The sequence below is a fragment of the Cicer arietinum genome, chromosome 5 (genome assembly GCF_000331145.2).
Source record: "Cicer arietinum cultivar CDC Frontier isolate Library 1 chromosome 5, Cicar.CDCFrontier_v2.0, whole genome shotgun sequence".
Taxonomy (NCBI): domain Eukaryota; kingdom Viridiplantae; phylum Streptophyta; class Magnoliopsida; order Fabales; family Fabaceae; genus Cicer; species Cicer arietinum.
This window is the reverse complement of record NC_021164.2, coordinates 45,561,816-45,589,623: the sequence shown is the minus strand read 5'-3', so window position 1 is coordinate 45,589,623 and position 27,808 is coordinate 45,561,816. Positions and strand designations below refer to the sequence as shown.

The following is a 27,808-nucleotide window of genomic DNA, read 5'->3' as shown; positions in this document are numbered from 1 at the left end:
CATTTCTCGAAGAGATAGAAGGGAAAGTTGCTCACCACCACGCTACGGTGCTAGTGAACTAATTTGGAAGCGGCGTTGCGAGCGGAGATTTTACCGGAATTTCTCGCGGTACCGGAAACGCGCGTTAAAGCTAACGTTGAGGTAAGGGCTCCTTCCAAACTTCTAGCTTGCATTAGGGACTTATCTGTAGTTGTGTGGGAAGGAATTTGTTAGGGTTAAATGTATCGATTTGGGGAAAAACGAAACTAGTGCGTTATGGGTAAAAACCTTAGAGTTAGGTTTTGTTTATAGTGATGAATGTTTCGTGGTAAATGAAATTTGATGTATCTGGGTGTTATGTTGCGTGATTTGTGTTCGTTGTATTTGGTGTGTTCGTACTTGATGTTTGTTAATTGGTGTGGTTGTTGTGAATTATGGTTTGAATGTGAAAGTATGTTTGAATTTGTTTCTGTGGAATTTGAAAACCATTAGAGTTAAACGAGTATTAAAAATGGGGAATCTTTTAATACCTCGGTTTACTTAATGTGTATTTGAGGAAAATGTTTAAGTTAACTGGGCGTTGAGAATGGGGAATCTCTTAATGTCTCGGTTACTTAACTATCGTTTTTGAAAATCGTTTCGGTAAATGAGTATTAAGAATGGGGAATCTCTTAATGACTCGTTTACTGAATGTTTTGCGAGAAAATCGTTTAAGTCAAAAGTATATTAAGAATGGGGAATCTCTTAATATGACTGTTTGCTTAACGTTTTGTTTTGAAAATCATTAAGTTAAATCGGTATTAAGAACGGGGAATCTCTTAATGACTTATTTAATTAATGTTGTTTGAAAGTCGTTTAAGTTAAATGGGTATTAAAAATGGGGAATCTTTTAATATCTGCATTTGCTTAACGATTGTTGTGAATGGAGTCTGTGTATGCTCATGCATTTCATTTGGTAAATTGTGTCGACCCGTGATAGGTGACACCTTGGTAAACTGTACTGACCCGTGATAGGTTGTACGTTTACGATTTACTATTTAGTAATTCGTGTTGACCCGTGATAGGTGACACCTTGGTAAACTGTACTGACCCGTGATAGGTGGTACGTTTACGAGTTACTATTTAGTAAATCGTGTTGACCCGTGATAGGTGACACCTCGGTAAACTGTACTGACCCGTGATAGGTGGTACATTTACGATTTACATTTTTGGTGAATTGTGCTGACCCGTGATAGGTGGCACCTAGGTAAACAGTACTGGTCTGTGATAGGCGGTACGTTTACGATTCCCGCTTTTTCTTTTAGTAAATCGTGTTGACCCGTGATAGGTGACACCTCGGTAAACTGTACTGACCCGTGATAGGTGGTACGTTTATGATTTACGCATTTTAGTAAATCGTGCTGACCCGTGATAGGTGGCACCTCGGTAATTGGTACTTTGGCCTGCGATAGGCGGTACAATTATGATTTACGGCCCTTCGAGGAGGGTTTTGGTTTGGAATTCCGAGTCCATGCATTTTGGCATATACGCATTGCATTAGGGTGCTTGGCACGCGAGTCGTATTTGATTTGAGTTTATGATTGAGTGATTTGAATTTGATTTATCGTGTTAATTGCGTTGAAAATGCTAAGTGTTATGTGTTGATTATTGTGTGTAAGTATGATGGTTATCGAGATCCCAATTGCCGTGGTAATCGCGTAGAAATTGCTAAGTGTTAAGTTGTGAACTTGATTAGGAATGACTTAGGTTAATTCATGAATTTTTGGAAAAATGATCAGGGAAATCGATTTCCCAATCGATTGGATAGTAAACAGGGACTTGGCCAAATGGACAAAATCGATTAGCCAATCGATTTTGTAATCAGTTTTCGAAAATCATTTACGAAATCGATTGCCCAATCGATTGGGCCTAAGTCAGGGACTCATCCATATTCGACCAAATCGATTTGGAAATCGATTGGCCCTTAAGTCAGGGGCTCAGCTATCCTGTCAATCGATTGCCCAATCGATTGAATCAAGCCAGAGTTCAAAATTTCACTAAAAACCTTCAGGAAATCGATTTGGAAATCGATTGGTATTAAGTCAGGGGCTCAGTCATCTTGTCAATCGATTGCCAAATCGATTGATTCAGCCCAGGATTCTGTTTTCATTAAAAACCTTCACCCCAATCGATTTCCCAATCGATTGGCTCAGTGAAAATCCTCAGTTTGAGTTAGATGATTGATTACTCTTTAACTTATCCATGTCTTGACTTGTTATGTGTTAATTAGGAGATTGAGAACCTCATTTTACTTTCATTTTAATTGGCAAAGTATTGTATGAACTTTTAGCATATTGAAAATCCTGTTAAGGTGCATGCCTAGTTGAAAAGTTATTTTGAGCATTTAAAATCTTAATTTCTATGTGGTAATTGTTATTTTTTTTGGTTGGTGACCCTTTACAATTATTGTGGAAATCTGGGCTTTGCCCTCAGATGAGAGTCAGGACGGTCCTACCGGTTCGTACCCTACGGACGGGAATGGAGATGGGAACGCGTGATTGCAGTTACATTAGGAGGATCTCACGGGGCGCGTGGAGATACTCAGGGTGTATAGCTTTTTGGTAGGATGATCAGATTAGGATGATGTATAGGAACTAGGTGTCCTTCTTTTTGGATTGGAGTATTTTTAGTTTGGAAAACTGTATTTATACTAATATTGTCAGTTTGACTTCTTATTCGAATGGGTTCCATGTACCATTTGATGTTGTGTAAATGTTTTGGATTTATAATTGGAGAAACTTTTCCGCTGCCTGTAAATTATAATGACTCAATTATTTATCCAAAGGTATTTCCTGATTTATTTCTTTGTTCGTTTTTAATTACTTTTGAAAAAAAAAATATACCCTCGCTTTGAAAAACGGGGTGTTACAAAAAACAAGCATCATGTCGAGCATACATCCTACGTATGATCAGAGGGTTATTGATGCCTGACAAATCCAACAACCGTGTACATCTAAAATATCTTTCACTATTAGGAGATTTAAATAAAGTATTCCAATATAGTTGGGGTTCAGTAGTTTTAGCTACACTTTATAGAGAATTATGCATTGCAACGAAACCTAGTGCAATATCTATGGGAGGATGTGCATTATTGTTGCAAAATTGGGCATTGTATCGTTTGTCTTGTGTCGCTCCTAAATCTCTCAAACCATGGATATTTCCACTTGCACAAAGGTAACTATATTAATTTTATATATTTTTTTTTAAAATCAATTGCTTACCATATTAATAATTTTATTATATTATTTTTATTTTTATTATATTCGACATGTTTAATTCTGGTGGTCTAAATTTTGCTAAAATTCCTCGTAACGACATAGAAGGATATCGAAAAACAATTGATCACATGATGGTTGAGGAAGTAATATATTAAATCACATTTATTTGAATTTTTTTAAATATTTTATTTTTTATACTTGTTATAATTACTTTAGCTTATTTTTTACATGTCAGTTTTATTGGAGACCTTATCTCGGGTTCCAACATGAAGTTTCAAAAGAAGATATGGCCACTTGTACTGCATGTACTTATCTACTCTGTTATCATATTGTTGAAAAATATCATACAGATAGAGTCACACTCCAGTTCGGTTTACATCAACAAATACCACAATCACCAGAGGACATGAAACTGTATCATGAGGTCGACATGAGGCGTGAGATTGATGATAATTGGACCTGGGTTTGGAGGGAAGAAATAAACCATTGGAGTGAGCGCGATAATTACGTGTTGCAAGGTAACATCGTACAAAGTGTTTTATGTCATAACACATAATATATGATTTGGTTTAGACAACACACCAAATTGTTTATATCTGTAGAACAATATCTCTGTGATCCCCGTTTACAACCGTCGTCATATCCTCGTGTGCAATCGACCTCCCAATCAACCCCACAACACCAAGACACAACATAACTGTCTTCATCATCACCTCACATACACGTCGTACTGAAGTTCCATTTTATGATCCACCACCATCTCAGTATTACGTTCTGTCGGTGCCATAAATACCAACACCCGGTTATCCGATAGAACATGAGCTTCTCTATAATTTGTTTGGAACTCAGTGCACAACTCCTGAGTCGGCTTATGCTGTATTTGATTCAATGTATAATCAACAATCTCAAAAATTAATGGAAGCAGGTGGCAGTGGTTCTAACCCATCTACAACTTACATTGAAGAAAATGATCAAAATGACGATGAACCGGAAGAACCGCAACTTGTTCAGAGAGCTAGACGAGTTCGACGACATCGTACATGTGGGACTGAGGGTCATTTAGGTGGACATCATTGATATAAATTTGATGTATTTTGTTTTTTCAAATTTGATGTATTTTTATTATTAATTTAATGTATTTCCTTTCATTTTCATGTTATCAATATAAATTTCTTTTCATTTAATTGTTATTATTATTTAATGTTTAATATCATTTAGTTTATTTTTTTTAAATTTGTAATATAATATATATATATATATATATATTTTTATTTAATCATTTTAATTATAATAATTTTTAATTATAAGTATAATAATTATTTATTATAATAATAAAAATAATTAAAATATAACATTTATTAATAATTTATTAATGTATTTTTTAATTTATTATTAGTATTTTTATTTTTTAAATAATTAAATTAATAATTTAATGTATTTCATTTCATTTTCATGTTATCAATATAAATTTCTTTTTATTTAATTGTTATTATTATTTAATTTTTATTATCATTTAATTTAATTTTTTTGAAAATTTTAATATAATATATATTTTTTATTTAATCATTTAATTATAATAATTTTTAATTATACGTATAATAATTATTTATTATAATAATAATAATTTAAATATAAATTTTATTTATAATTTATTATTATATTTTATTTTAATTTAATATTAGTAATTTATTTTTAAATAATTAAATTAATAATTTTAATAATAAACTATTTTTAAAATATAACAAAAAAAAAAATGAAGTTTAAAACAAAAAAGTTGGGGGAATTTTATTTCAGCGTGGTATTTCAGGAATAAAAGAATAAAAAAAAGATATTCACATAAAAAACTCTAAATTGTTACACCTTATAATGGTGTTTTACCCTTGAAAATTACAATTTTACACTTTAGTCATTCTCCTTCTCCGTCAACACAGGAGTTTCTCTTTGCTCTTTCACTTCACTCTTTCACTTCACTCTCTCCTCTTCTTCCTCCTTTTCACCAAACTTTCTCCCCATTATTATTCCCATCATGCACAGATTTTCACATTTCTTAAAAAATCACACTATTTTCCACCTTCCATTGAAAAACCCATTTCCAATTATCCACAAAAAGCAAAATTTCTTCTCTACCACTACCTTCCAGGTAATTTCTTCTCAACCCTCTTTACACTCACCACCAACACCAAACCCTAATTTCAAAACCACCACTATCACAAAAAATGACCAATTTGGCCTCATTCACCTTCAATCTAATGCAAACCATTTCAACGATCAAAACAGTGACGACGAATTTACTTCCGATGTAGAAAAAGTTTATAGAATATTACGAAAATACCATTCTAGGGTTCCCAAATTAGAACTCGCTTTGAAAGAATCTGGTGTTGTTGTTAGTTCTGGATTAACCGAACGTGTATTGAATCGTTGTGGTAATTCTGGAAATTTAGCTTATAGGTTTTTTTCTTGGGCTTCTAAGCAATCTGGTTATAGGCATAGTGAGGAAGTTTATAAAGCTATGATTAAGGTTTTGAGTAAAATGCGACAATTCGGCGCTGTTTGGGCGTTAATCGATGAAATGAGGTTGGAAAATCCTCAATTGATTTCGCCGCATGTTTTTGTTATTTTGATGAGGAGGTTCGCTTCAGCTAGAATGGTTCATAAGGCTATTGAGGTTTTGGATGAAATGCCTAAGTATGGTTGTGAGCCTGATGAATATGTTTTTGGGTGTCTTTTGGATGCATTGTGTAAGAATGGTAGTATTAAGGAAGCGGCTTCGCTTTTCGAGGATATGAGGTATAGGTTTCCGCCGACGGTTAAGCATTTTACTTCGTTGTTGTATGGTTGGTGTAAGGAAGGGAAGCTTGTGGAGGCTAAGCATGTGTTGGTGCAAATGAAGGATGCGGGTATTGAGCCGGATATTGTGGTTTTTAACAATTTGCTTGGTGGGTATGCTCAAGGTGGGAAAATGGCGGATGCTTATGATCTTTTGAAAGAGATGAAAAGGAAGGGATGCGAACCGAACGCAGCCTCGTACACTATTTTGATTCAGTCGTTATGCAAACACGAAAAATTGGAGGAGGCGATGCGGATATTTGTTGAGATGCAAAGAAATGATTGTCAGATGGATGTCATAACATATACGACGTTGATAAGTGGGTTTTGCAAGTGGGGAAAAATAAAAAGGGGTTATGAGCTTTTAGATCAGATGATACAAGAAGGACATTCTCCGAATCAGCTGACTTATTTGCATATCATGTTGGCCCATGAAAAGAAGGAAGAATTGGAAGAGTGTATGGAACTTGTGAATGAGATGAAGAAGATTGGTTGTGTTCCTAATCTTAACATCTATAATACCGTCATTAGGTTGGCTTGCAAGTTCGGAGAGGTCAAGCAAGGTGTTCGGCTTTGGAATGAAATGGAAGCAAGTGGACTCAGTCCGGGTACTGACACCTTTGTCGTCATGATTAACGGGTTTCTCGAACAGGACTGTCTTATTGAAGCTTGTGAGTATTTCAAAGAAATGGTTGGGAGAGGGCTTTTTGCTGCTCCTCAATATGGAACTTTGAAGGAGTTGATGAATTCTCTTTTAAGAGCTGAGAAGCTTGAAATGGCTAAAGATACTTGGAATTGTATCACTGCTTCTAAAAGTTGTGAAATGAATGTGGCTGCATGGACAATTTGGATTCATGCACTGTTTTCAAAAGGGCATGTGAAGGAGGCTTGTTCGTTTTGTATAGACATGATGGATAACGATTTAATGCCACAGCCAGATACTTTTGCAAAGCTTATACGCGGTCTGAAGAAATTGTATAACAGAGAATTTGCAGCTGAAATCACTGAGAAGGTAAGGAAAATGGCTGCTGATAGGCATATCACATTCAAGATGTATAAACGGAGAGGAGAAAGGGATTTGAAAGAAAAAGAAAAGGAGAAAAAAGATGGGAGGAAGAGGAGGGCTAGGCAACGCCGTTGGGGTGAAGGCCGCCAAAAAGCATTATAATTTACAGGGTTGAAGCTTCATATACAACCTGTAGGTTTTCGATGGGATTCCGATTTCTGCTCAAAATTTGGTCAATCAATAGTTCAATTGAATGGAAATTATGTGGTCTTATTTGCTTGACTTAAGGAAAGATGAGGATAATTAGATGTCATTGGAGTAGTTGCTTCTTTCTTTGAGGTAACAACTTTAACTGGTCAAAATAGTTAATGCCTTAGTTTCTTATCATAATAGTTTAGAGGGCTAAAGATATTCTTTTGTTTTTGTTTTTCAGATTTAACCCCCTTTAAACTGAGCCAAGGGCTTAAGGTAATGTAATCAATGTCTATGGAAGAGAGAGCACAAGAAACAAATATTATGTACAGAAGTACAAGTCATTGTCAAAATATAGGCAGAAAAAACTAAACGGTTCTTTGCATATTTCTTTCATGTTATATTTTATCAACAGTTCTTTAAAAGAATTCTCAAATTTCTGTTTGATGGAGTTTTTCTTTGAATTCTTTTTTTCAAAAGGTAAATAAGTTTTTTTCAAACCTCAGGAACAGAAGGAAGGGAGCTGATGCTTTTCTGTTGGAAAATTGTCAGGGATATCTTCAAATCCCAAAATATATTGAGCTTCCTACTTTACCTTGTATTTCTTGTACTGAGTCTCGCCGTAGCTAGGGGTGTTCTGCAAAACTGGGTACCCTTACTAATCTAGTAACCAGTCTGCTCCATTTTTAAAAGTTGAGACCATTTTTGAAAAAACAAACACTGAACTTAATCTGTTTAAGCCCAAAAACTAAAACTGGGTGTCATTTTGTGATTAGATAGGTTTAGTTACCAGTTTCACTCTCGACTATGATACGATTCGTCCTTTCTCCTTGGGTGAAACAGCAGCGCCTAAAGACTGAAGTTGTAATCCTAATCCTCTTTTCAACCCTAACCAATATCATCAATTTCTGAATTCCGATCGCAGATCAGCTTGTGATTTAGACCAATTTTTGAACGACACATCTCTCTCCAATTCTCTGTATTTGGTTCTGCTTGACATTCATGTTGTTTTAACTGCGTTCGCTTCTTCTCTCGCACTTTCGTAAGTTTCCTTTTTGCGGTTTCTCCGATTTATTTTATTGCTTTTTCTAACTTTTTGAGTTCTTTGAAGCTTGCTTCTTCAGCAGAAACCTCAGTTTCTGTAATATGAGTTAAAGCTTCTAAGGTCAATGACTCGTTTCCAGCAGGTTTTTCACTCGCTTTCATTCTATATTTTAAGGGTTTGTGTTGTTTTGAATTATTGTTAGTCGGATTTGTTTATGGATTGTGTTCAATTTGTTTGTATTTGTATGCATTTAATTAATGAAGGAATAGCCATATGAAATCATCATAAGAAAATTTTGGATGCATGGTTTAAATGAAACTTTATCCTGCTAATGCTATCCCCTTTGTAACAACAATACTAACATTTTTATGCACTCTTGCCCTTTGATTTATGGCGAAAACATGAAATTTTAATTAAACAAAACACTATTTTGGATATCTATTATATTAAACTGTTTATGAGATCAATTTTTGTTAATAGATATGTCTTAGTTGCTTTCTTCTGATTTTAATAACTCAAATGGAGATCGCACTAGTTATTCAAAAGCTTGTGGTTAAAGCAAATTTTATTGTACAGTTTGTTTATCCAACATGAAATTGAAGTCCTGTCGTGAGTGTCATGGATTTGTTTATCCAGTTTGTTTCACCTGCTGAAAGTGTCCAGGCCAAGATAAAGATTCAGCTTTCAGAAATTGGTTTTCAATATATATAGTTATATTTTTAAATTTAAATAACTTCACACAGACACAATGAACTTTAAACATGAACCTTAAGAAAACTCTGAACATTGTTGGTTGCCGAATTTGATGCAGGATCATCATTTGTTATCAATATGGACAGGAATCCTATTTTACATAAGGTTTTGCAATATGCAGACCCTATTAATAAGCTGTTAGAAAAAGAAATCTTCAATCTTTTGATGGCAAGCAAACTTGAATAGTCTTTATCTCTAAGTGTCCTATTCATAAATTTATATGTTAAAATCTTAACCCCTTGCTGTTAAGAGTAAAGCAGTAGGGATTTCCAAAAAACCATAAAACCAAACTGAACTGGAGAACCGAACTAGTCCATTAAAATTGAGAACAAAACTGTGTTAACCAAACTGTGTTAAAATTGAGAATCAAACTGTGTTAACGAAACTTTGTATTAAAAACTAGAAGTGAACTGTAACTGAACATTGAATCCTATCGAAACCTAAAATTACTAAAATCAGAGAACCCTAAAGAACTTAAATTAGAAGAACTGAAGAACCCTTAGTAGTGTCATCTCGTAGCAGTGTCATCACCACCCACCACCATCGCGATTAGTTGCGCCACCCACCGTCGTTGTGAATAGAAGCTCTGCCACGTAGCAGTGCCATCACAAATAGCATCTTCGACTCCGTCACGTAGTAGCTCCATTGCTAATAACAGCAATGTCTGAAGCCCTCTTCTGTATAATGTATTACGCTACATTGCTGACATCTGCAAAGAAAGACAGGTACATACATTTGATTTTCTTTTGCATTTGTCTCTTTCATTATTTTTATGGGATTTGCGAATTGTCTTTACCCACTGAAATCCGTTTGATGCACTTGGTTTCATTATGCTTTAGAGTTCAAACAAAGGTTTCTTTCCATTCTAACTTGTTTTTCAACATAGGAGATTACTCATTTTTTTTCATATAACTCTCCCAAGTTGCACCCATCTCAGCTCACTCATGAAGGAACAAAGTGCAGGGAAAAAGGTTTATGGGTTTTGCTATCCTAAAAATAATTTGTTGGCATGAAGTTTTATGTCTCTCCAAAAGGATGTTCAGAAGCTTAGAATGTAGATTGCATTTTTTTCCCCATTTTTCTTGAGGTTGATTCTGTTTTTTAGATGCTGTTAAATGAGTAGACTTGTGTGAAGCTTGTGATTATGTTGAGTTTATGTTGTGATTATGTTGAGTTTGATCCTTTGATTATTACTCTTGTCACTTCATATTTAATATATTTCTATGTTCTTGTCATTTCTATTAGTTTTATTTCCAAAACACACCTATTATAAGCCATCTTGTGGGATATACAAAAATGAAAAACCATGTATTAAAGTTCAGAACAGAAGAATCCATCCAAAATAATATTGAAAATTTGTTTATTAGTCTCATTCATTTTCCTTTTTCCTTGGTTTTGTTTTATTTTGCAAGGTGGATGGATATAATCACTCTCCCCCTGGCCCCCTCCCTTTTACTGTTTCCACTTCTACAACTGAAATTGATTTTGACAATCTTTAGTTTTTGTTGATGAGATTCCTAAAATGCTCCATTAATTTCCAAAAGCGAACACATAATATTGGATTCTCTTAATTTTCCTTATGGTGTATTGATAGACTGAGAGATTAATGGTGCATTAGCCTTGCATTATTGTCTTAATTTGGTTTCTCGTATGGGTTTCTATTGCTCTCATATTTATAAAGAAGGAAATGTTTGTGCTGACACACTAGCAGACTTTAATATTTCTACTCAAGTTTTCATTTGATGGAGTTCAGCCCCTTCTTTTATTTAAGAGGAGTGTTTTAGCAATAGAAATCAATTTTCTAATTTTAGATTTTCATGATGTATCTTTCTTTCCGAGATTGTTTAGTTTTCATTGTGTTGTGTTCCTTATGAATTTAGTGTTTATTTTCTTGCACCACACTCTTATTTCCTTCAATATGGTTTTATCCTTTTGGATATTTTTGGTAACGTTTTTAACAATGTATTTGTTGCTCTTGCATATTGTTGTTACCTTGAGTATTGGTCTAATCTCCTCAAGTTGTAATTTTCCTCCAAATGATAGGTGGTTGATTTGGGGTGCTAACATAGTTAGATGCCAAATCTACCATATGATGTTTTTGCATTCTATTTCTTTTTGGCTTAAAAAAAACTAAAATCCTTTTGAAGAGTTCTTTATTGTAAGTCACACGTAGACCAACTATTCAAAAGATCCGGTAGTCTTGACAAAAACTTTGAATACAATCAAAGGATAAAAAAATCCAGGTATCCAATTTATGTTGTGATTATTTTCCTTGCACTAAGAAGTAGGGAAGTAGAAGCAGTGGTCAACTTGTGATTTTTTTTCCGCAGTTCTTAGATGCTTTCATGATTGTCGTAATCAATTTTGGATTTGACATCTGTTTATTTAAACATATATTGTTACTAGGTTATTACATGGACTCTCCCCTTAGGTGATTACTAGTCCTAGTTTGCCACCATTTGGTCGTCAAAATAGGTCACTTGTATGAAATCACTTTACTAGAATTGGACATCTTTTTCCATTGTAATATGGAAAAGAATTTATCATTATGTTTTTTGATTATTAAATATCAATGACTGGTTGAATCTTTGGGCTTAGCCTCTCTTGCTTTGACTTTTGGAAATCTAGATTAATACCACATAACCAAAAGAAATGACATTTGAATTGGTTACCATCAAGATCCTTCCTATGCGCGATTATATTGAAATTTGTTTATGTACATTAATATAACAATATGATTGTTGGCAACTTGGCATCATAATTAATCTGTGGGACACACTAGTTTATATTATATTTATATACACACCCAATACACTTCACTAGTTAACTAATTAACTTGTCTGGAGAAGTTTCTGTTTTTTCCTTTTGCTGTGCAGTTATATTTTCAATTTATTCATATTTCTATAAGTTGTTTACTGTTGTCTACATGGATTGATCTGTGCCGTTATTAGACTACCTATTAACAACCCCAAGCAAAGAACAACTTCTGTCATCTTCCTACATATCTCATGTTCTATTTCTTTTGTCCAGAATATAGAATTTTGCTTTTGGAAGTTGTGGTCGGCACAACGGAGGGAGTTCACTACATGTTTCAGTCACAAGATTGCTTATAATGAAATTTCCTGTTAATTTATGATAGCAAGCAATTCGTTCTACACTAGAATGACGATCTCGTGAAGGAATGAATGTAAGGGCAGGAAATCTTGATTCTAGTACAAGCAGCAACCGATATCGATCTTTTGTACATACAAATAAGGGACCAGAATGTTGAAGTTGGCAGCCATGAATTGAAACCAGTCTTTCAAAATAGATATTCATTATAGTAAACCATATTTAGGTTTTTTAACAATGTGATAAGATTAGATGGATTAATTGTTCATAATTTAGGGGTGCACAAAGTTCAGTTCTGAATCAGAACCGTTTGAAAACTGAATTGAATTGATTTTCAGTTCAAAAAATAGAACCGAACTGGTTTATTATTTAAAACCGAACTAAATCGGTTTAATTTAGTTTTTTTTGCTTATATAAGTTAAATTTTACATAATTATTTCTAATTACTTCTAAAAAAACAAATTTGGTTCTAATTTTTGAATTGAAAATTGGTTCGGTTCAGTTTTTTTAAACTAAAAATTGGTTGGTTTGGTTTTTTCAAACTTAAAACCAGTTTGGTTCAATTTTAATTTTAAAAAATCAGTTCGAAAATAGTTTGGTTTTCAATTTTTATAAATCACTTCAGTTCAAAGACAGTTCGGTTTAGTTCAGTTTGGTTAAGGATTAGTTTGAGTAGATTATTTAATTGATTAGAGTTAATTAGAGACATTGGTTAGAAAGTTAGTGTTCATTACCAGTTATAAATAAAAGTATCATTGTATCAATTTTTATTTTTTATTTTTTATTTTTTATCAAATATGATTTTATGGAGTTTTTTCAATTGAACTCCTCTTTTCTCATGGTTTATGGTTTATTACATTGTTTGTTTTCTATGAAAGAAATGGTTTCCATGACATCACATTATGGCTAGGAAGGTAGCAAAAAATGCCATGAACTTAACTATATTCAATGTTCTAAGTTTGAGAAGTTTCTTTCAAAAATTGCATCAGTGAAGTCGATTGAACATGCAATATTTGGCACATGTTTAAAATGTTTCAATTTTGTATTCTTTTTTATCGTGCAAAATTTCAAAGGAAATATTGTATGGTTTTTATTTTAATGTTTTTTAATTCACCAATTTGAGGAGATGATAAGATAGTTAAAGTTTGTCGCTACTTTGGGATAAATTTGAGTTAGTTATTTAATTAGTTAGTGACAATTATATTTAGATAAATTTCATTATAAATATTATATCTATCATTTTTTATCTTTTAAAATATGATTTTATTTTGAGTATTTTCAATTGAGTTTTCAAGCTATAACATCCTCATTTTTTCAATTATCAGATTTCAAATATATGTCATCTATTCCATAACAAAAATTTTAATTTAAAAATCTTATGAGAATGACCAAAATTGTTAATAGAGAGATTTATTACATGAACTGATAAAAAATAAGATCAAAATTACAATTAAGTATTATTTTATAAAAATATAAAATAAGATTTTGTTGGTTTAATTATATCTTGTTCTTGTTTGGGTATATAGAATTTTTTTTTTTCTCAATCAAGATATATAGAATATAATAATAATAATTACTTGCCTTTGAGATAGAGGAAAGCATATAAAGGAACTTTGTTTCGTGCGGACAAACAAATTTCAACGGATTTATTTCGTGCGGACAAACAAAAACAAAAAGTTCCGTTGCCGGGAATCGAACCCGGGTCTCCTGGGTGAAAGCCAGATATCCTAACCGCTGGACGACAACGGATTTATGTTGACAATAGCTTTCGCGAATGTAAGATATTAAACTAATGCTATAGTCACCACTATCTATAACAGGTGAAAATTTCATTTAATTATCTTATTCTATCCAACTATAAATACATTCAATCCATCTACTATACAATAAAATTTTAAATGGACTGAATCAATCTATTTATTTTAAAAGAATTTAATTTTTATACATTATAAATTTTATATTCATGCATCCAATTAAATTACTCCTTACGAATTTATATATATATATATTAAGAACTAACCTAAAAAAATAGCACTACGAAGATGTAATAAAAATATGTGTATAATTTCTTTTTACAATGAAATATACGATACAATTCACTTAATATTTTTCTTAAATTCAATAAATTACATACTTTTTATAATAAAATCCCAATAAATTATATTTATTTATTTTAAAATTGATACTTTAGAAATATTATTATAGCTATGTTTTTAATAAAGAATTTAATAATCAAATAAAGTTGTTTGTTTTGGAGAGAAAATCTTCTTTTCATTATTAGTTTTTGACAGACCTATTTTTCTTTATTATTTAAGAAAACCGTATTTTATGACAACAATTTTATTTAATAATTTCAAAATACACATTTTCCAAAAATAATTTTATTTATTATTTTGAAAAACAGTTTTTTTAATTAATTTTTTATTTTATTTTAAATATTACGATTTATTTATTATTAACTTAATAATAGTGGTGGGTGGAGTACCTAAAACTGTTTGTAAGGGTGAATCTCATGACAAATCATACATGCTAAGAACAATGGATTAAATGCTATAAAATAAAAATATAATTTTCATTTCACATCCAAAAGGAATTAAACAGTTCAAATTAAATTATAGTAATAAAATAAACATATATCCCTTTTGAAATAAAAGTTTAAATGCACAGTGTAACTCAAATATAATATCACACATACCAATTGAAAAAACTCGCACGATGCCATTACTACATATAAGACTTGCACAATATCGTTAATATGAAGAAAATCCACACGAAACTCTTATCATTTTTTCTACATGATTCATGACTCGAGATGAATCAAAATTGTATTCTGTACACTCTTGCGAAATTCAAGCTATGTTCAAATGACTTTAATTTTTATATCCACTTCAAACCCAAAAATAATTTACCATTTTTGCATAAAATCGATTTAGAAATTAAAACCTTAAAACTAGGGACTGTTTTTTTTTTTTTGACAAATTAATAAAAGTTCAAAATTTACAATACCTATTAAAACAGAAACGCAACAATTTTACAGGAAAGAGAAAACAGCAAGCAGAAAATAGAAAACAACAAACAAAAAATATAAAGAATAACGAAAATAACATACTTAAAAAGACGAAATTAATATAACTAATCTTACAAAATCATTTATCATTTCTTTAATTAAAATAATATAGTCACTTATATATTGCATAAAAAAATTTGTTTACTAAATTAGGTCGCTTTTATAGTGTGAAGAAAACATTTCTTATCCTACATGAATTATAAACAACCACCAAAGTCATAAAACCATAAAGGCAACATTTCTATAGAAGATTATACGTATACAATTTATGCCAACATGCTTGCAATCACGATTCTTACATCACACATATCAAAACATATTTCTCACTCATCTAATATATTCCTCATCATATGAATAGCATGGATTCAATACCGGAATCAAATAAAAAGTTTCAAGAATCATATTATACTATAGAAATCGTTCCTTTTCTACTAATAACATAGGCGCCACTCTATAGTATAAAACTATGAGATTAAAAATTCAAAATGACATTAGATGATTATTTTTCTTTTTAAAAACGACAAATAGATCTTACAATCATCCTACAACATCTAACCCAATGGCTTAGCACAAATTTGTGTCCGAAGAACCCTTACCTTATGTGCTTATCTTCCTAGCGCGAAAACTCTACCGTCTGATGAAGTGCTTGTAAGAGAAGAAGAGTTCAAACTTCAAAAGGACAAATCCTAAAATTGAATACAAGGTGTGAATAGGAGGAATAAATGATGGATTTAGAAGAATATTTGATGATGAAGAGTGGCGTACGTGATAAAGGTAGGGAGAGGCTAAGATTCTTTTCTATTTTTTATTCTTCTTTTGTTACTGAAATTATAATGGACTTTTGGCAAGTGAGGGAGTGGAGTGAGATTCTTAGAAAATAAAGTAGGAACTATAACATAGGAAAATAGGAGAAAGTGGGTGAGTGGATTAAGTTAGTTACAACATGTTTCCATGATAAAAGGAAATTAGGTGTAACAAGAAAAGTTTCCGTATGTGAATTCCGTGTGTGTATATATATATATATATATATATATATATATATGAGTTAGTAATATTGTTGTAATTTAAATTATATATATATATTTTGAATAAATTTAATATTATTTTAAATATTAAAAATTACAATCTCATCTTTATAGAAAATATATTTTAATTTTATTATTGTCAAACAATTATTATTTTATTATATTAGTTATAACATTTATAATTTTTAAATTTATAATTTTATATATATGAATGTGTGATGGTGTAGACAGAGAAACTCGAATATAATTCATAATTTTACAAATACAAGTTTTCTCTTATTAGCGGGGTGACAGAGTGAAGAGGCAAAATTCACTCGCATCTTGCCTCAATTTCATGCCTATAAACCACGTGAAGGCGGTAATAGTGGATCCAAAATATATAAAATTTTAAATATATTGTATTTTATAATAAACATTATTTATTAAATTAATTTAATTAATGTTGTATAATATTTGTTGTATGATAGATAATAAAGTAAATTACTTTAATATTTGTTGAGACAATTTTAATTTTAAAGATAATTTTATTATTTTTAGATTTGAAAATATTAAAATATAAACAAAATTTATCAAACACAAATTTTTTTTAAAAGTGTTTTTATAAACAAAAATTTATTTATTTTTAGAGATTTAAAACTGTTGTTTTAATGATCTTATTCTCGTGTCAATTAAAATTTGTTTGTCATTCCCAATCCCAAGACTAAAAATACATATATATATTTAATTAAATCAATACATATTTACAAAAAACAAATCATTCAATAATTAGTATGATGATGAAGAAAAATTCTTAAATGATTAAAATAAAATAAATCAAACCAGAAATAGTTATCTTATTTTTTAGCCACACCAAATTAATCAATTAAAATAAATAAATAAAATAAATAATTAAGCTAAATAAAACATAAAACTGAGGCTTCTAATTAATTAACTCAGGAGCCCTACAGCATGCCTCCCAATGGTCGTTGGAGCTTCACCATGATTATCGAACTCCACAATCAACCACCACCACTATTATTAAATTAATAATTAACAAGTTATTTATTTGTATAATAATAAAAAATTGATTACTTTTAAAAATATTAATTTCTTTAAAGCACAATGTTTTAAATAATTTAATAAAATTATTTTAAAAATAGTAAAATAAATTAGTATCATAGATATATAATTTATAAGGATATTACAAAAAATCGTTAGGCGAATTGAATGGATATACGGCAATTAAAATACGCTAATGAATGAACTATGTTTTATGTTTATAGATGAATGATGAATATGTTTTTGATTTTTTTTACATTGTAATCGATTAATAAATTATTTTAATGCATTCACTATTATCAAAACTAAAATTAATGGATCGTGTAACGCAGCCAGAGAAGTAGAATATATATATATGCAATAGGCAAGAAGCACATTATGCGGGACATTGTCCTTCCTCGCGAGGTCTAAGTTGTTTCCTTGCTTCCCCACGCCTCCATTCTTTTATGATTTCTCCAAGCTTCCATTCGTCCAACATTATCCATTTTCACAAAAGTTGCGGATATTTTCGGTTGGTGACAAAGTAAGGTCTGTACTGGGGGCCTTCAACTTCATCACGTCTTTAATACTAATCTAATTGCTAGATTTTTTATTTTATTTTATTTTTTTATAATATTACTTTCTTAAATTATTTTTTTAAATTATCAATTTAAGATTATTTACGTATGTAACATTATTCAACTTTTTATTGATTTTTTTTTACTGCAACATCATCCTTAACGTTTTAGTATTCTGTTTCACAAGTTTTTTTAATGTGCAATTAGTAGCTAAAAATATTTTAACAAAACACATTACAATAAAAAACACTTTTAACGGAAATTATTATAGCCTATATCATGTCTTCTGTTATAAATATATCTAAAAAAACTAAGTTTTTTTGGGTTTGTCGATAGAGTGACAAATATTACATGAAATTCACTTATAACTGTACAATATCTGAGTTTAAATTTAGATGAAGATATCCAATTAAATAATAATGTGACATTTGTTAATAGAATTAGACTTTAAAAAAGAAAACACAAGTCATTTTAATATGAAGATTTTAGAAAATTAATATTTCAATGAACTTTTCATAATGAATCTGAACAATTTCAAATACATTTATATATGCCCATATTAAACATGTACTATCAACTCAATTCGTTGTTCTTTTTACTAAAAACATTATTCATTAATTCAAATTGATACAAATTATATGAAAAATATAATTCAAAGTTGTTAAAGTTAACAATGATGAATTCGCGAACTAACTCATAACATCAAGAATTAATAGCATAAAACGAAAAAATACATATAAATAAGACAATTCTTACAAATATAACAAGATTGAAATGTCCGAAATATATCTGCAATATTATAATGTTGAAGACGTCAAAATAATCGATTGAATTTGCGGTGGATTAAAACTAAACTATTAATTTAATCACGAACCATCAACTGAATTCTTGGTTGCAAGATGCAAACATATTAGTTGGAGAGATATCCATAACTATTAATTAAATTGATTTTATTCAACAAAGTAACATATTGCCTTGTGAAAACACAAAATATGTATACATAAAGAGATCAAAGAAACACGTAAATAACAACAAATATGTCAACAACTTGATACTCTAGGTGTTTGAATTTGACTAAATCAATCCACTCAAATATGGGACACCAGTTGGAGGAATCCAATCATCCCCACTCAAGAAGTTAGACACAGTGAAATTGGATGCATCAGTTGCATTAATAACATGATAACCAGGCCACGTCACTCGATTCACAGTGCTTGAACCTGATCCTCTGTTATTATATTCTGCATAGTACAAAGTGCTCAACGCAAAAGAACCATTCCAATCATGCCAACCAGCAGGATTTATGAAACTATCCATGAAAGATTGCATGAAAATTGTTCTTGAGTATTCCTTCCATGGTCTCCCAAGGTATGTTTGAACAGTTCCAACTTTAGGAGCCAAATCGTCAGCTGCTTTAATAGTTGCATTCTGTATAGAAGTTCCAGTGTTTTGATTTGGGTCAGTTCGACCTTGAGCTGTGATGGTGTTGAATTGTCCGGTGAGAGGAAGGCGGGGATAAATGTTACAATTTTGCAAAACAACTGCTGCATTTCCAAATATGAAGTCAACTGTTCCATAAATATCACATTCTCTATAAAATTGTCTTAAAGAATGTGTATACAATGTGTCTTGATACCCTTCAAAGCTACAACTATAGAAAGTCGACATATCTGCTCCACTTCTCAGTGCAACTGCTTGGTGTTTTCCTGGTCCGGCTGTATTGCGAAATGTTATGTTCACTGCCACAAAACCTTGACCAACCACGGCTGAAAATCCACATCAAACATCAAATTAGTAAAAACTTTGATCTATAAGTTATCTTCATGCATGCCATAAATTGGTAAATAATATAAATTAACACTTCCATCTAAAACTTTTGCTTACCAAATGTGGCTGAGTTGAATGTTGTGAAACCATCGTTAACGTTGTGATTTCCTGTGATAATTGTTCGATTGATTCCTTCTCCCACAAGCATCAAGTATTTTTTCTTTTTGTCTATAGATACATATTCTTGATACACACCTTCAGTGATAAAAATGAAGAAGTATCCATCACTGGCAACGGTGTTATTCGGTGCAGCAGCTATTGCATCATTGATAGTTGTAAAGTTTCCACTTCCATCTTGACTAACAACCACAACATCACTCACCACAACACTATCTTCATCAGTGGTAGTTTGAAGTAGTCTCCTCCCATGGTGTTTAGCTGAATCATAAATAGCACGTGCTCTATTTGACATTTTCAATGGTAAACGTCCATTTTTGAAATTCAAATGTCTACCATTTTGTGGCCATGATGTTCTTATTTTTTTCTCGGGAACCCAACCTTTTTTGAACAAGGCTAGAGTTACACTATGAAGCTTTATATCATCAGAGAGAGATGATGATAAATCATTCTTCACTCTTTGATCAGAACTTATAGTGTTTAGACCGTCCAAACATGTTTGTTGGTTAGTCAAAACAGCACTTAGGAAAGTTTCAAAATCTTCAGCTTGAGAAATTGGAAGAACATTACTAGATTGATTTGTTGTGGTATAAGTGTTTGATAAATATTCAAAACTTAAGTCAGCAAGAAATCGACAATCTTCGAGAGCACGAACTGTGGACTGAGACAAAGATGAACTACTTTGAAGATATGAGTTTATTGAGTTAATGAACTTACGAGATTGAGATACAGATTTTCGAATAGAAATACGACCAAAGTCATAGATATTTCCATTTTGATTAACAAATACAGTTTTACAATAAATAGGATCTACGGTAAATCCGCAAATGGTTTTTAGTGGAACACTATTTGCTAATGATATAAATAACAACATGAAAAGAAGATAAGCAATGATTTTGTGCTTGAAAGCCATTGGTATTTGAATGAGTGAATTAGTAGTAGTTTTTATTAATGCTACTAAAGAATGATGAGCATAATGTGTATGGCTTATAGGGTTTATATAGAGAATGCAGATTTTGTCGCATTATAATCATTAGTGAGACATGAAGGAAAAAGTCAACTAGTTGCAAAAAGGAATTTGTCTTTGTATATATGATGTGTATGTTTTGGCTACCGCTAATACATTCACCAACTACCAACCTTCTATTGTGAAATATTTGATTTAATATTTATTTGGAATTTAGGAGGTGTTTAAACATTCGTCAAGTTCAATGTAATAGTGCATATATATATATGATTAAATATTCCTTGGGATTATAAGGTTAGTACACGACTTATCTCTTATCCATGGAATAAATTAAATTATAGTTCAGTTGTCAAACGGTGGGTTGGTTCCCAACCATGACAAGACACAAATATACAAAATGATAGATTTTTCGATGATACTAAATATACGTGGATGCATATATTGTTTCTTGACTTTTTGAGAAATTGCGCATGCAGTAGATGAGTTAATTCAATTATATATCATATTTAATTTTTAAATTAATAATTAAATATTTTTTAGATTTTTTAATTATTTATATAATTATAATAATTAAATATTATTTATGTAAAACAGTTTAATTTGAGAATGTAGTATAGAAATTCTCTTTTTTTTTTTGTTTAAATTATTTTTCACGACTTATGTTTGATGGACTCACAAGGGTGATATGTGTCACGAATATTGTAAAATACTTTATAGAGTTAATATATTATGATTAATCATGTTCGTAAATTTAAAAATAAATTTAATAATAGTGATAAAAAAAATTCAAATCTTAATAATATTTTAATGATTATGATTGATTGACAGTATAAAAATTACACTGATAATGTATATATAGATTAAATTAAAAAAAAAATGTAAGCTATAGACCATAATTCAAAGAATCACCCAAGGAGAGTGATACAAATACAAACATCATCTTGCAATTGCGCTTAGTTTGTTAAAAAATTAGTGTTAAATATATTTTTAATTTATATAAAATTATATCCTTTTATTTTTAGTCTTTGTTTTGATTTAATAGTAACTTTTTAAAGGACTAAAGGTATAAATTATTTTTCAAAATAAGCACTAAAAGTGAATATATTTTTTTAAGGACTAAAAAGTTGAGAATTTTTTTATAATGACTAAATGTAATTTTTTTTAACTTTTACAGGAACTAAAATCTTATTTGTGTGACACCCTGAACCCAAATTGAAATAAAAAGTAAAATGCATTAGTTTTTAAAGAGATTCATAGCGGTTCTAAAATAGAGTATATATTTTTTTTTTTAAAAATACTTTAAGGTTCAAAACGTCACATACACACTTACACAAAATACTTGCATAAAAATTTTCAATAAAAAAAAAATCATTAATATCGAATATAGTTGATGTTTATTAAATAAATATTTTTGATATAAAAACAAGTTCTAAACTTAGAGATAATTAATTTCTACCTCTGAATAACCGATAAAAATAACACAATTGATCAATCAAATTTACAAAAATCTAAATTATTCGTAATTCAACAAAATACGAAAAATTACTCCCACTCAATATCACCTATTCAGAGCGTGGATCCCCAATCGATAACCTGAAATAACTGCGCTCTCGCAAGCGTCAAACACAAGCAACGAGGGGTGAGCTTCGAAAACATGTAATAGTATAAAATAACTGAGAAGAATACGTAAAAAATATTAAACACCGTATCATATCAAATCACAACCAACAAGAATAATCAAGGTAAAACATTGATACAATCCACAACATCAAGTAAGTAAATACACAAATCAAGTAATGTTATGCATGCTCTTATGCTCTAGACTCCTGCTACCATTCTAACTCTGAAGTACTTGGTTAAGAGGCTCAATACTATGCCACCACGCAAGTGGACGGACAATTCAAATTGACCCTGTCCTCATAGATCCCCTCAACTCAACCCAAGACACATATACGTGACAGTCGAGGTAAACATGTGTTGCGTGGTAGCTCCCGATATTTGGAGTGCTACCTCCAAGTCACCTAGAAATTCCCCACCCGAATACCTCCAAAGTTTAACAATCTTGCCTTAAGGTTCAACATCAGACCGCCACGATCAGACTCATTCAGTTGTACTTCCCCATAATCACTAGGCTTGTCAGGCCCTACCTATATGATGACCAGATAATCTCCACTTCAAAAATTATCAACAACTACTTTCTCCCCTCGTTGTCCTAGGTTACTTACTCCATTAAGAGAACCATCATTGGCACGGGTCGAATTCGTCACTATTAAATTAAACATAATATGCATTTCATGATATTCATCAAGGTGGTAATATCACAAGTCAAAGAGTACACATCGTCATTGCAGATTTCCATAGTCATACATTACATTCAGAATTTATCATCATAATACGTCATCTCAAATAATAAAGGGTCTTCATTCACATATAATAATAATACTAGATCATTCACACGCATCACATCAATTGCAAGGCAAATAATTACAATTCATCACCTTTTATATCATATATCAATATCAAGGATAGATATAAACAAAACACATAATGCATCAAATACACAATTCTACAATAATTCAACTATCACACGATCTTCAAAAATCAAATCAAACAACATCCTATAAAAGTTTCTAATTTATATTTTAACCTCACAAAATCCAAGTTTGCTCATTAGTCAATTATTACTCAAAGGGCTTCTGCCACACGTAGCGAGCCCCGAATGAATTGTGGAAAATACGGTATTCCCGTTCATCTCACTTAATTTATACTCATGCATTCGAACTCACTCTCACCCATACCTTATTTCGACGCTTTCTTAAGTGCAGAAATCGATGGGACCTCTTAACAGCAACTGCAATTAGAGAACGTACAACGAATGAATCCGAATAGACGGTGAGTTTACAAAAACGCTGAGACACGACTGATAAATTATGCAAAGCATAAAAATCAATGTTAAATAATTAAAAATAATTTGAGGAGTCAAAATAACAAGAAGAAAAAAACTGTAGAAAGGTCTCACCGACTCATCAAAGCGCCAGAAAGGTCTGACATCAACTTCGCCGAAAAACGCAATCGAGTAGTGCTTCTTTAAGGTTTCGACGAGAGGATTATAAGAATGATATTTGTTTATTGAAACGAAATTCATGCAAGTTGTTTTTTCTAATAAACAGCCGCGCCGATAATACTTTTGAATACTAATTCTATGATCAAAGGATGTTTGTAGGCAAGTTTAAAAGAGATAAGTACTTGGACCAAGTAAAAGCAATTCATTGGAACAAATACGAAAGCATGGACAAGGACTCCACCAAACTTGTAATCTGTATATGATCGTCACTCCCATTAGATGAGTCCAATATGTGGAACTCAAATTCTTCCTTAAAACAGTAGGATTAAAGCCAGGAATTGGACTATTAAAATATCACTTGTGGCTTCGCTTTTCCAAATTGTTTTGTAATATTGATCATGAGTACGATTACTTGGATTTAACCCAAACAAAAATGAAGATGGTGCTCATAGTGCTCTGGCGTAATCTCAAATGCATAATGGAAGTGAAGATTAAGAACTAAATTAATAGTCAATGTATGTGAGGATTAGAGATCGGAAGATGACTACTAGATGGTATAGATCGCCGCTTTCTATGAGAAAGGAAAACATTTTAATTTCTTTGTGAACCCTAAAGATAGCCCAATAGAAACCGATAGAAAAAGAGAGAGGCATTGCAAAACAAGAGATGTGTGGCTGTAAAAACCGGAGGTGCAATTCAAGTGAAGTCTATAAAACCAAATAAATAATTTTTATTTTAAAGTCTTTTAAATAACCACAACTCTTTCTCAACATTTCTTAAAATAAAATTTTAACTACAAAATATTAATAATACTTTCAGACTAATAATTTACCAACTAACATAATTAACATTTTAAATATATTAGTAGTTAAAACTCTCATACCACCACAATTTTTCTAATACTATTTTTTTGAGAATGGTTAAAATGATAAAATAAATAATATGATGTCGATATTTTATATTAATTACGACATTAAAAAAAGATATATGTATAAAAATCACTATGTCATAACATGTATATAAAATTAAAGGAAATGAATCATATTTATTTATCAATATAAATTTTAAAACACCACTAGTACTAAATTAATCCTTTAAAATTCTATTAAATTAATAAAATAATTTATCATAAAATTTAGAGTGTTACAATTTGACCTAAAAATATATATAGTTATTTCATTGGTCAAATATTTCTTAGCAAATAAGTAATAATAAATAGGAGGAATCAATTGTTCTTAAGTCATAACTCAATTAACAAATGTTGATATTATTAGGTTGAACATCTTGTTTTTAAATTCGTACTCGAGACCTTGCAATTATATATGTGGATTTAAGGTGACATTTACCCTTCATTCTACAAAGCAAAAATAAAAGATAACTAGATTATGACTCGCGCGTTGCGTGAATATTAATTAGTTAATTTTATAAGTAATATTTATTTATTAATTATAAATATAATTATCTTACAATATTATTCTATTGATTTGAAAAAATTGGATATGATTGGGAAAATTAAAATGAGGAAAAATCAAGTTTACTACAATCATTTAATTTAACTTTTTAAAACTTTTTGTCAAAATTTGCGTGATAACTTATAATATTGGATTATTGTTTTTTTACCTTGTACTTTGATTGTCAATTTGTTTTTCAACACATAATGATACTTGTATTTATTTGATGAAATAAAATATAAAGTACAAACTAAAAAATAAGATGTAAAAAGTTAAAAATATGATTTAATATTTAATATTTTTATTTTAAAAGAATATTAATATTGAATTTATTGTAGCGCAATCTGCATTTGTTTATTTTATTAGTATGATGTTTTAATTGCGAACATGAAAAATTGTTGTAAAGAAAATTGTTTATTACATATATTTCATTAAGAGTTCAAAATCTATTTCATTAAAGATTTACATATACTTTAAATATAGTTTTAGGTATTTAAAAGTGTTAACTAATTGTTTGTGCAATTAAATTTTAGTTATGTTGATATGTAACAAAAATAAATTCTATTGAAAACTAATTTAAATTTATGCAATACTTTATTTTTCATTTATTTTTTAACATTCAAATTTTCATTATAATAAGTAATTTTTAGAACCCAAAATAGAATTCAATTACAAATAAATAATTTAATTGATAAAAGTTGAGTGTTAATATTTTTTTTTGTGACACCCTAAACCCCAAAATAATATATATAATAATTTATATTATATTTCTATGAAATTTGCAGCAGATAAATAAAAATATTATTCCCAGAAAATAAAAACTTTTATTTTTAACTTAGGATATCATGTTTCTCAAAAATCAAAATGAACACTTTAAACTTATTTTCTCCATTAAAATAGTGTAATCTCAATAAGCTTTATTTAAGTATTATTACTTGATTTAATTTAAAAACTTACTAGTACTTCTTAGATATTCATACAAAAAATCGTTTCAAATTAAAAAAGTAAAATACAATTTAAGCACTTATTCCCGGTATCACCTATCAGAACGTGGTTCCTCCCAAACTTGAACTTCAAGATTCATTAACATGTAATAACTGCGATTTCGCAAACGCAGAGCCAAACAAGTCAAACACAAACAACGAAGGAAGTGAGTTTTGAAATCATGATGACATTATAATACAAGTAAAAAGAACACACAAACAATCATAATAGAAGCGTATCATTGCACAAACATTCCATCAAGAAAATATCACATTAAAAAGTCAAAATCACTCAAGGGAATTCAATAAATCTCACTATAACATCAAATCATCTAAGAGAAATTATCACCACACACGATACATGTTAATCACAACAAAACAATCACAATAAAATGCAATGCTATGCATGAGCTTAGACTCTACTTCACAATGTGGTACCATTCAAACTTTGAAGTACTTGGTTAGGAGGCTTGATATTATGCCACCATCCCAGTGGACGGACAATTAAAATTGGCCCTGTCCTCATAGATCCCCTCAACTCAACCCGAGACACATATACGTGACAGTCGAGGTAAACATGTGTTGTGTGGTAGCTCCCGACATTTGGAGTGCTACCTCCAAGTCACCTAGGAATTCTCCACCCGAATACCTCCAATGTCTAACAATCTTACCTTAAGGTTCGACAACAGACTGCCACGATCAGACTCATTCAGTTGTATTTCTCCGGAATCACTAGGCTTGTCAGGCCCTACCTATATGATGACAAAATAATCTCCACTTCAAAAATTCACAATATTTATTTTCTCCCCTCATTGGTATATGATACTCCATTAAAACCGTCATCTCAAACACAAATTGAAATCACCATTATTTCATCAACTATGGGGTTAATTCAATATTCTCATCACGGGTTAGAACATCACAATCATCATCATCACATAAACTCATCACAAATTTATAGCATCACTATCATCAATCAAACATTATCAAATAAACTTATTAAAAATTTATAACATCACAATTATTATTCGTACATCATCATCATTACATAAAATTATCACAACACATCCATCTTTTGTTATCACATCACAATATCACAATAATATCAATATCACAAATTCAAAGAAATTAAATCAATCAACACCCTAAAAATATTTCTATTCTATATTTTAATCTCACAATTTTCATATTTGCACATTAATTAATTTATCCCTTAAAGGGCTACTGCTGTACGTGGCGATCCCCGGATGAATCATTGGGAAATACGGTTTTCCCGTTCATCTCACAATATATTATACTCATGAATTCAAATGCTCTCTCGCCCCTTATCTTATTTCGACGCTTTCACCTATGAATACGATTCCACGACCAAACCGTCTTTGTTCTGTGACTCTTTGTCCTTCAATCGATCTAACTCGACAGTTTATGGGTAAACATCAAAAATAAATTATGAGAAGATATTCTAAAAAACTAAATCCGAAAATTGATCAAAGAAAATTACCATAAATCAAAAAACTAATTAGTGGATAATATAGCTACTTTT

The 27,808-nt window shown here is 30.6% G+C and overlaps 2 protein-coding genes and 1 non-coding gene across 3 annotated transcripts; 1 reads left to right on the top strand and 2 right to left on the bottom strand.

Moving 5' to 3' along the window:
* Positions 1 to 5,132: 5,132 nt before the first annotated feature.
* LOC101495084 (putative pentatricopeptide repeat-containing protein At5g65820) lies at positions 5,133 to 12,586 on the top strand. Its single transcript, XM_004513350.4, has 2 exons — positions 5,133 to 7,407; positions 7,502 to 12,586. Exon 1 carries the CDS (start codon positions 5,263 to 5,265, stop codon positions 7,228 to 7,230), a length of 1,968 nt encoding a protein of 655 aa, XP_004513407.1. The 5' UTR covers positions 5,133 to 5,262; the 3' UTR covers positions 7,231 to 7,407; positions 7,502 to 12,586.
* A 1,260-nt stretch (positions 12,587 to 13,846) lies between these two features.
* On the bottom strand, positions 13,847 to 13,918 carry TRNAE-UUC (transfer RNA glutamic acid (anticodon UUC)). The gene has a single exon. It is a non-coding gene; the product is annotated as a tRNA-Glu (tRNA).
* Positions 13,919 to 18,779: 4,861 nt separating this feature from the next.
* Positions 18,780 to 20,728, bottom strand: LOC101495631 (probable pectinesterase/pectinesterase inhibitor 41). The gene is made up of 2 exons (XM_004513352.4): positions 19,741 to 20,728; positions 18,780 to 19,622 (listed from the first exon to the last, which is right to left on the bottom strand). Exons 1-2 carry the CDS (start codon positions 20,711 to 20,713, stop codon positions 18,931 to 18,933), a joined length of 1,665 nt encoding a protein of 554 aa, XP_004513409.1. The 5' UTR covers positions 20,714 to 20,728; the 3' UTR covers positions 18,780 to 18,930.
* Between the last annotated feature and the right edge of the window lie 7,080 nt (positions 20,729 to 27,808).

What these genes read in the sequence shown, in the direction of transcription:
- LOC101495084 (XM_004513350.4), top strand. Translation starts at nt 5,263, where the DNA reads ATGCACAGATTTTCACATTTCTTAAAAAATCACACTATTTTCCACCTT.
- LOC101495631 (XM_004513352.4), bottom strand. Translation starts at nt 20,713, where the DNA reads ATGGCTTTCAAGCACAAAATCATTGCTTATCTTCTTTTCATGTTGTTA. An exon ending in ATTCAACTCAGCCACATTTG is followed by an intron (nt 19,623 to 19,740) that starts GTAAGCAAAAGT and finishes GTGGATTTTCAG; the next exon opens with CCGTGGTTGGTCAAGGTTTT.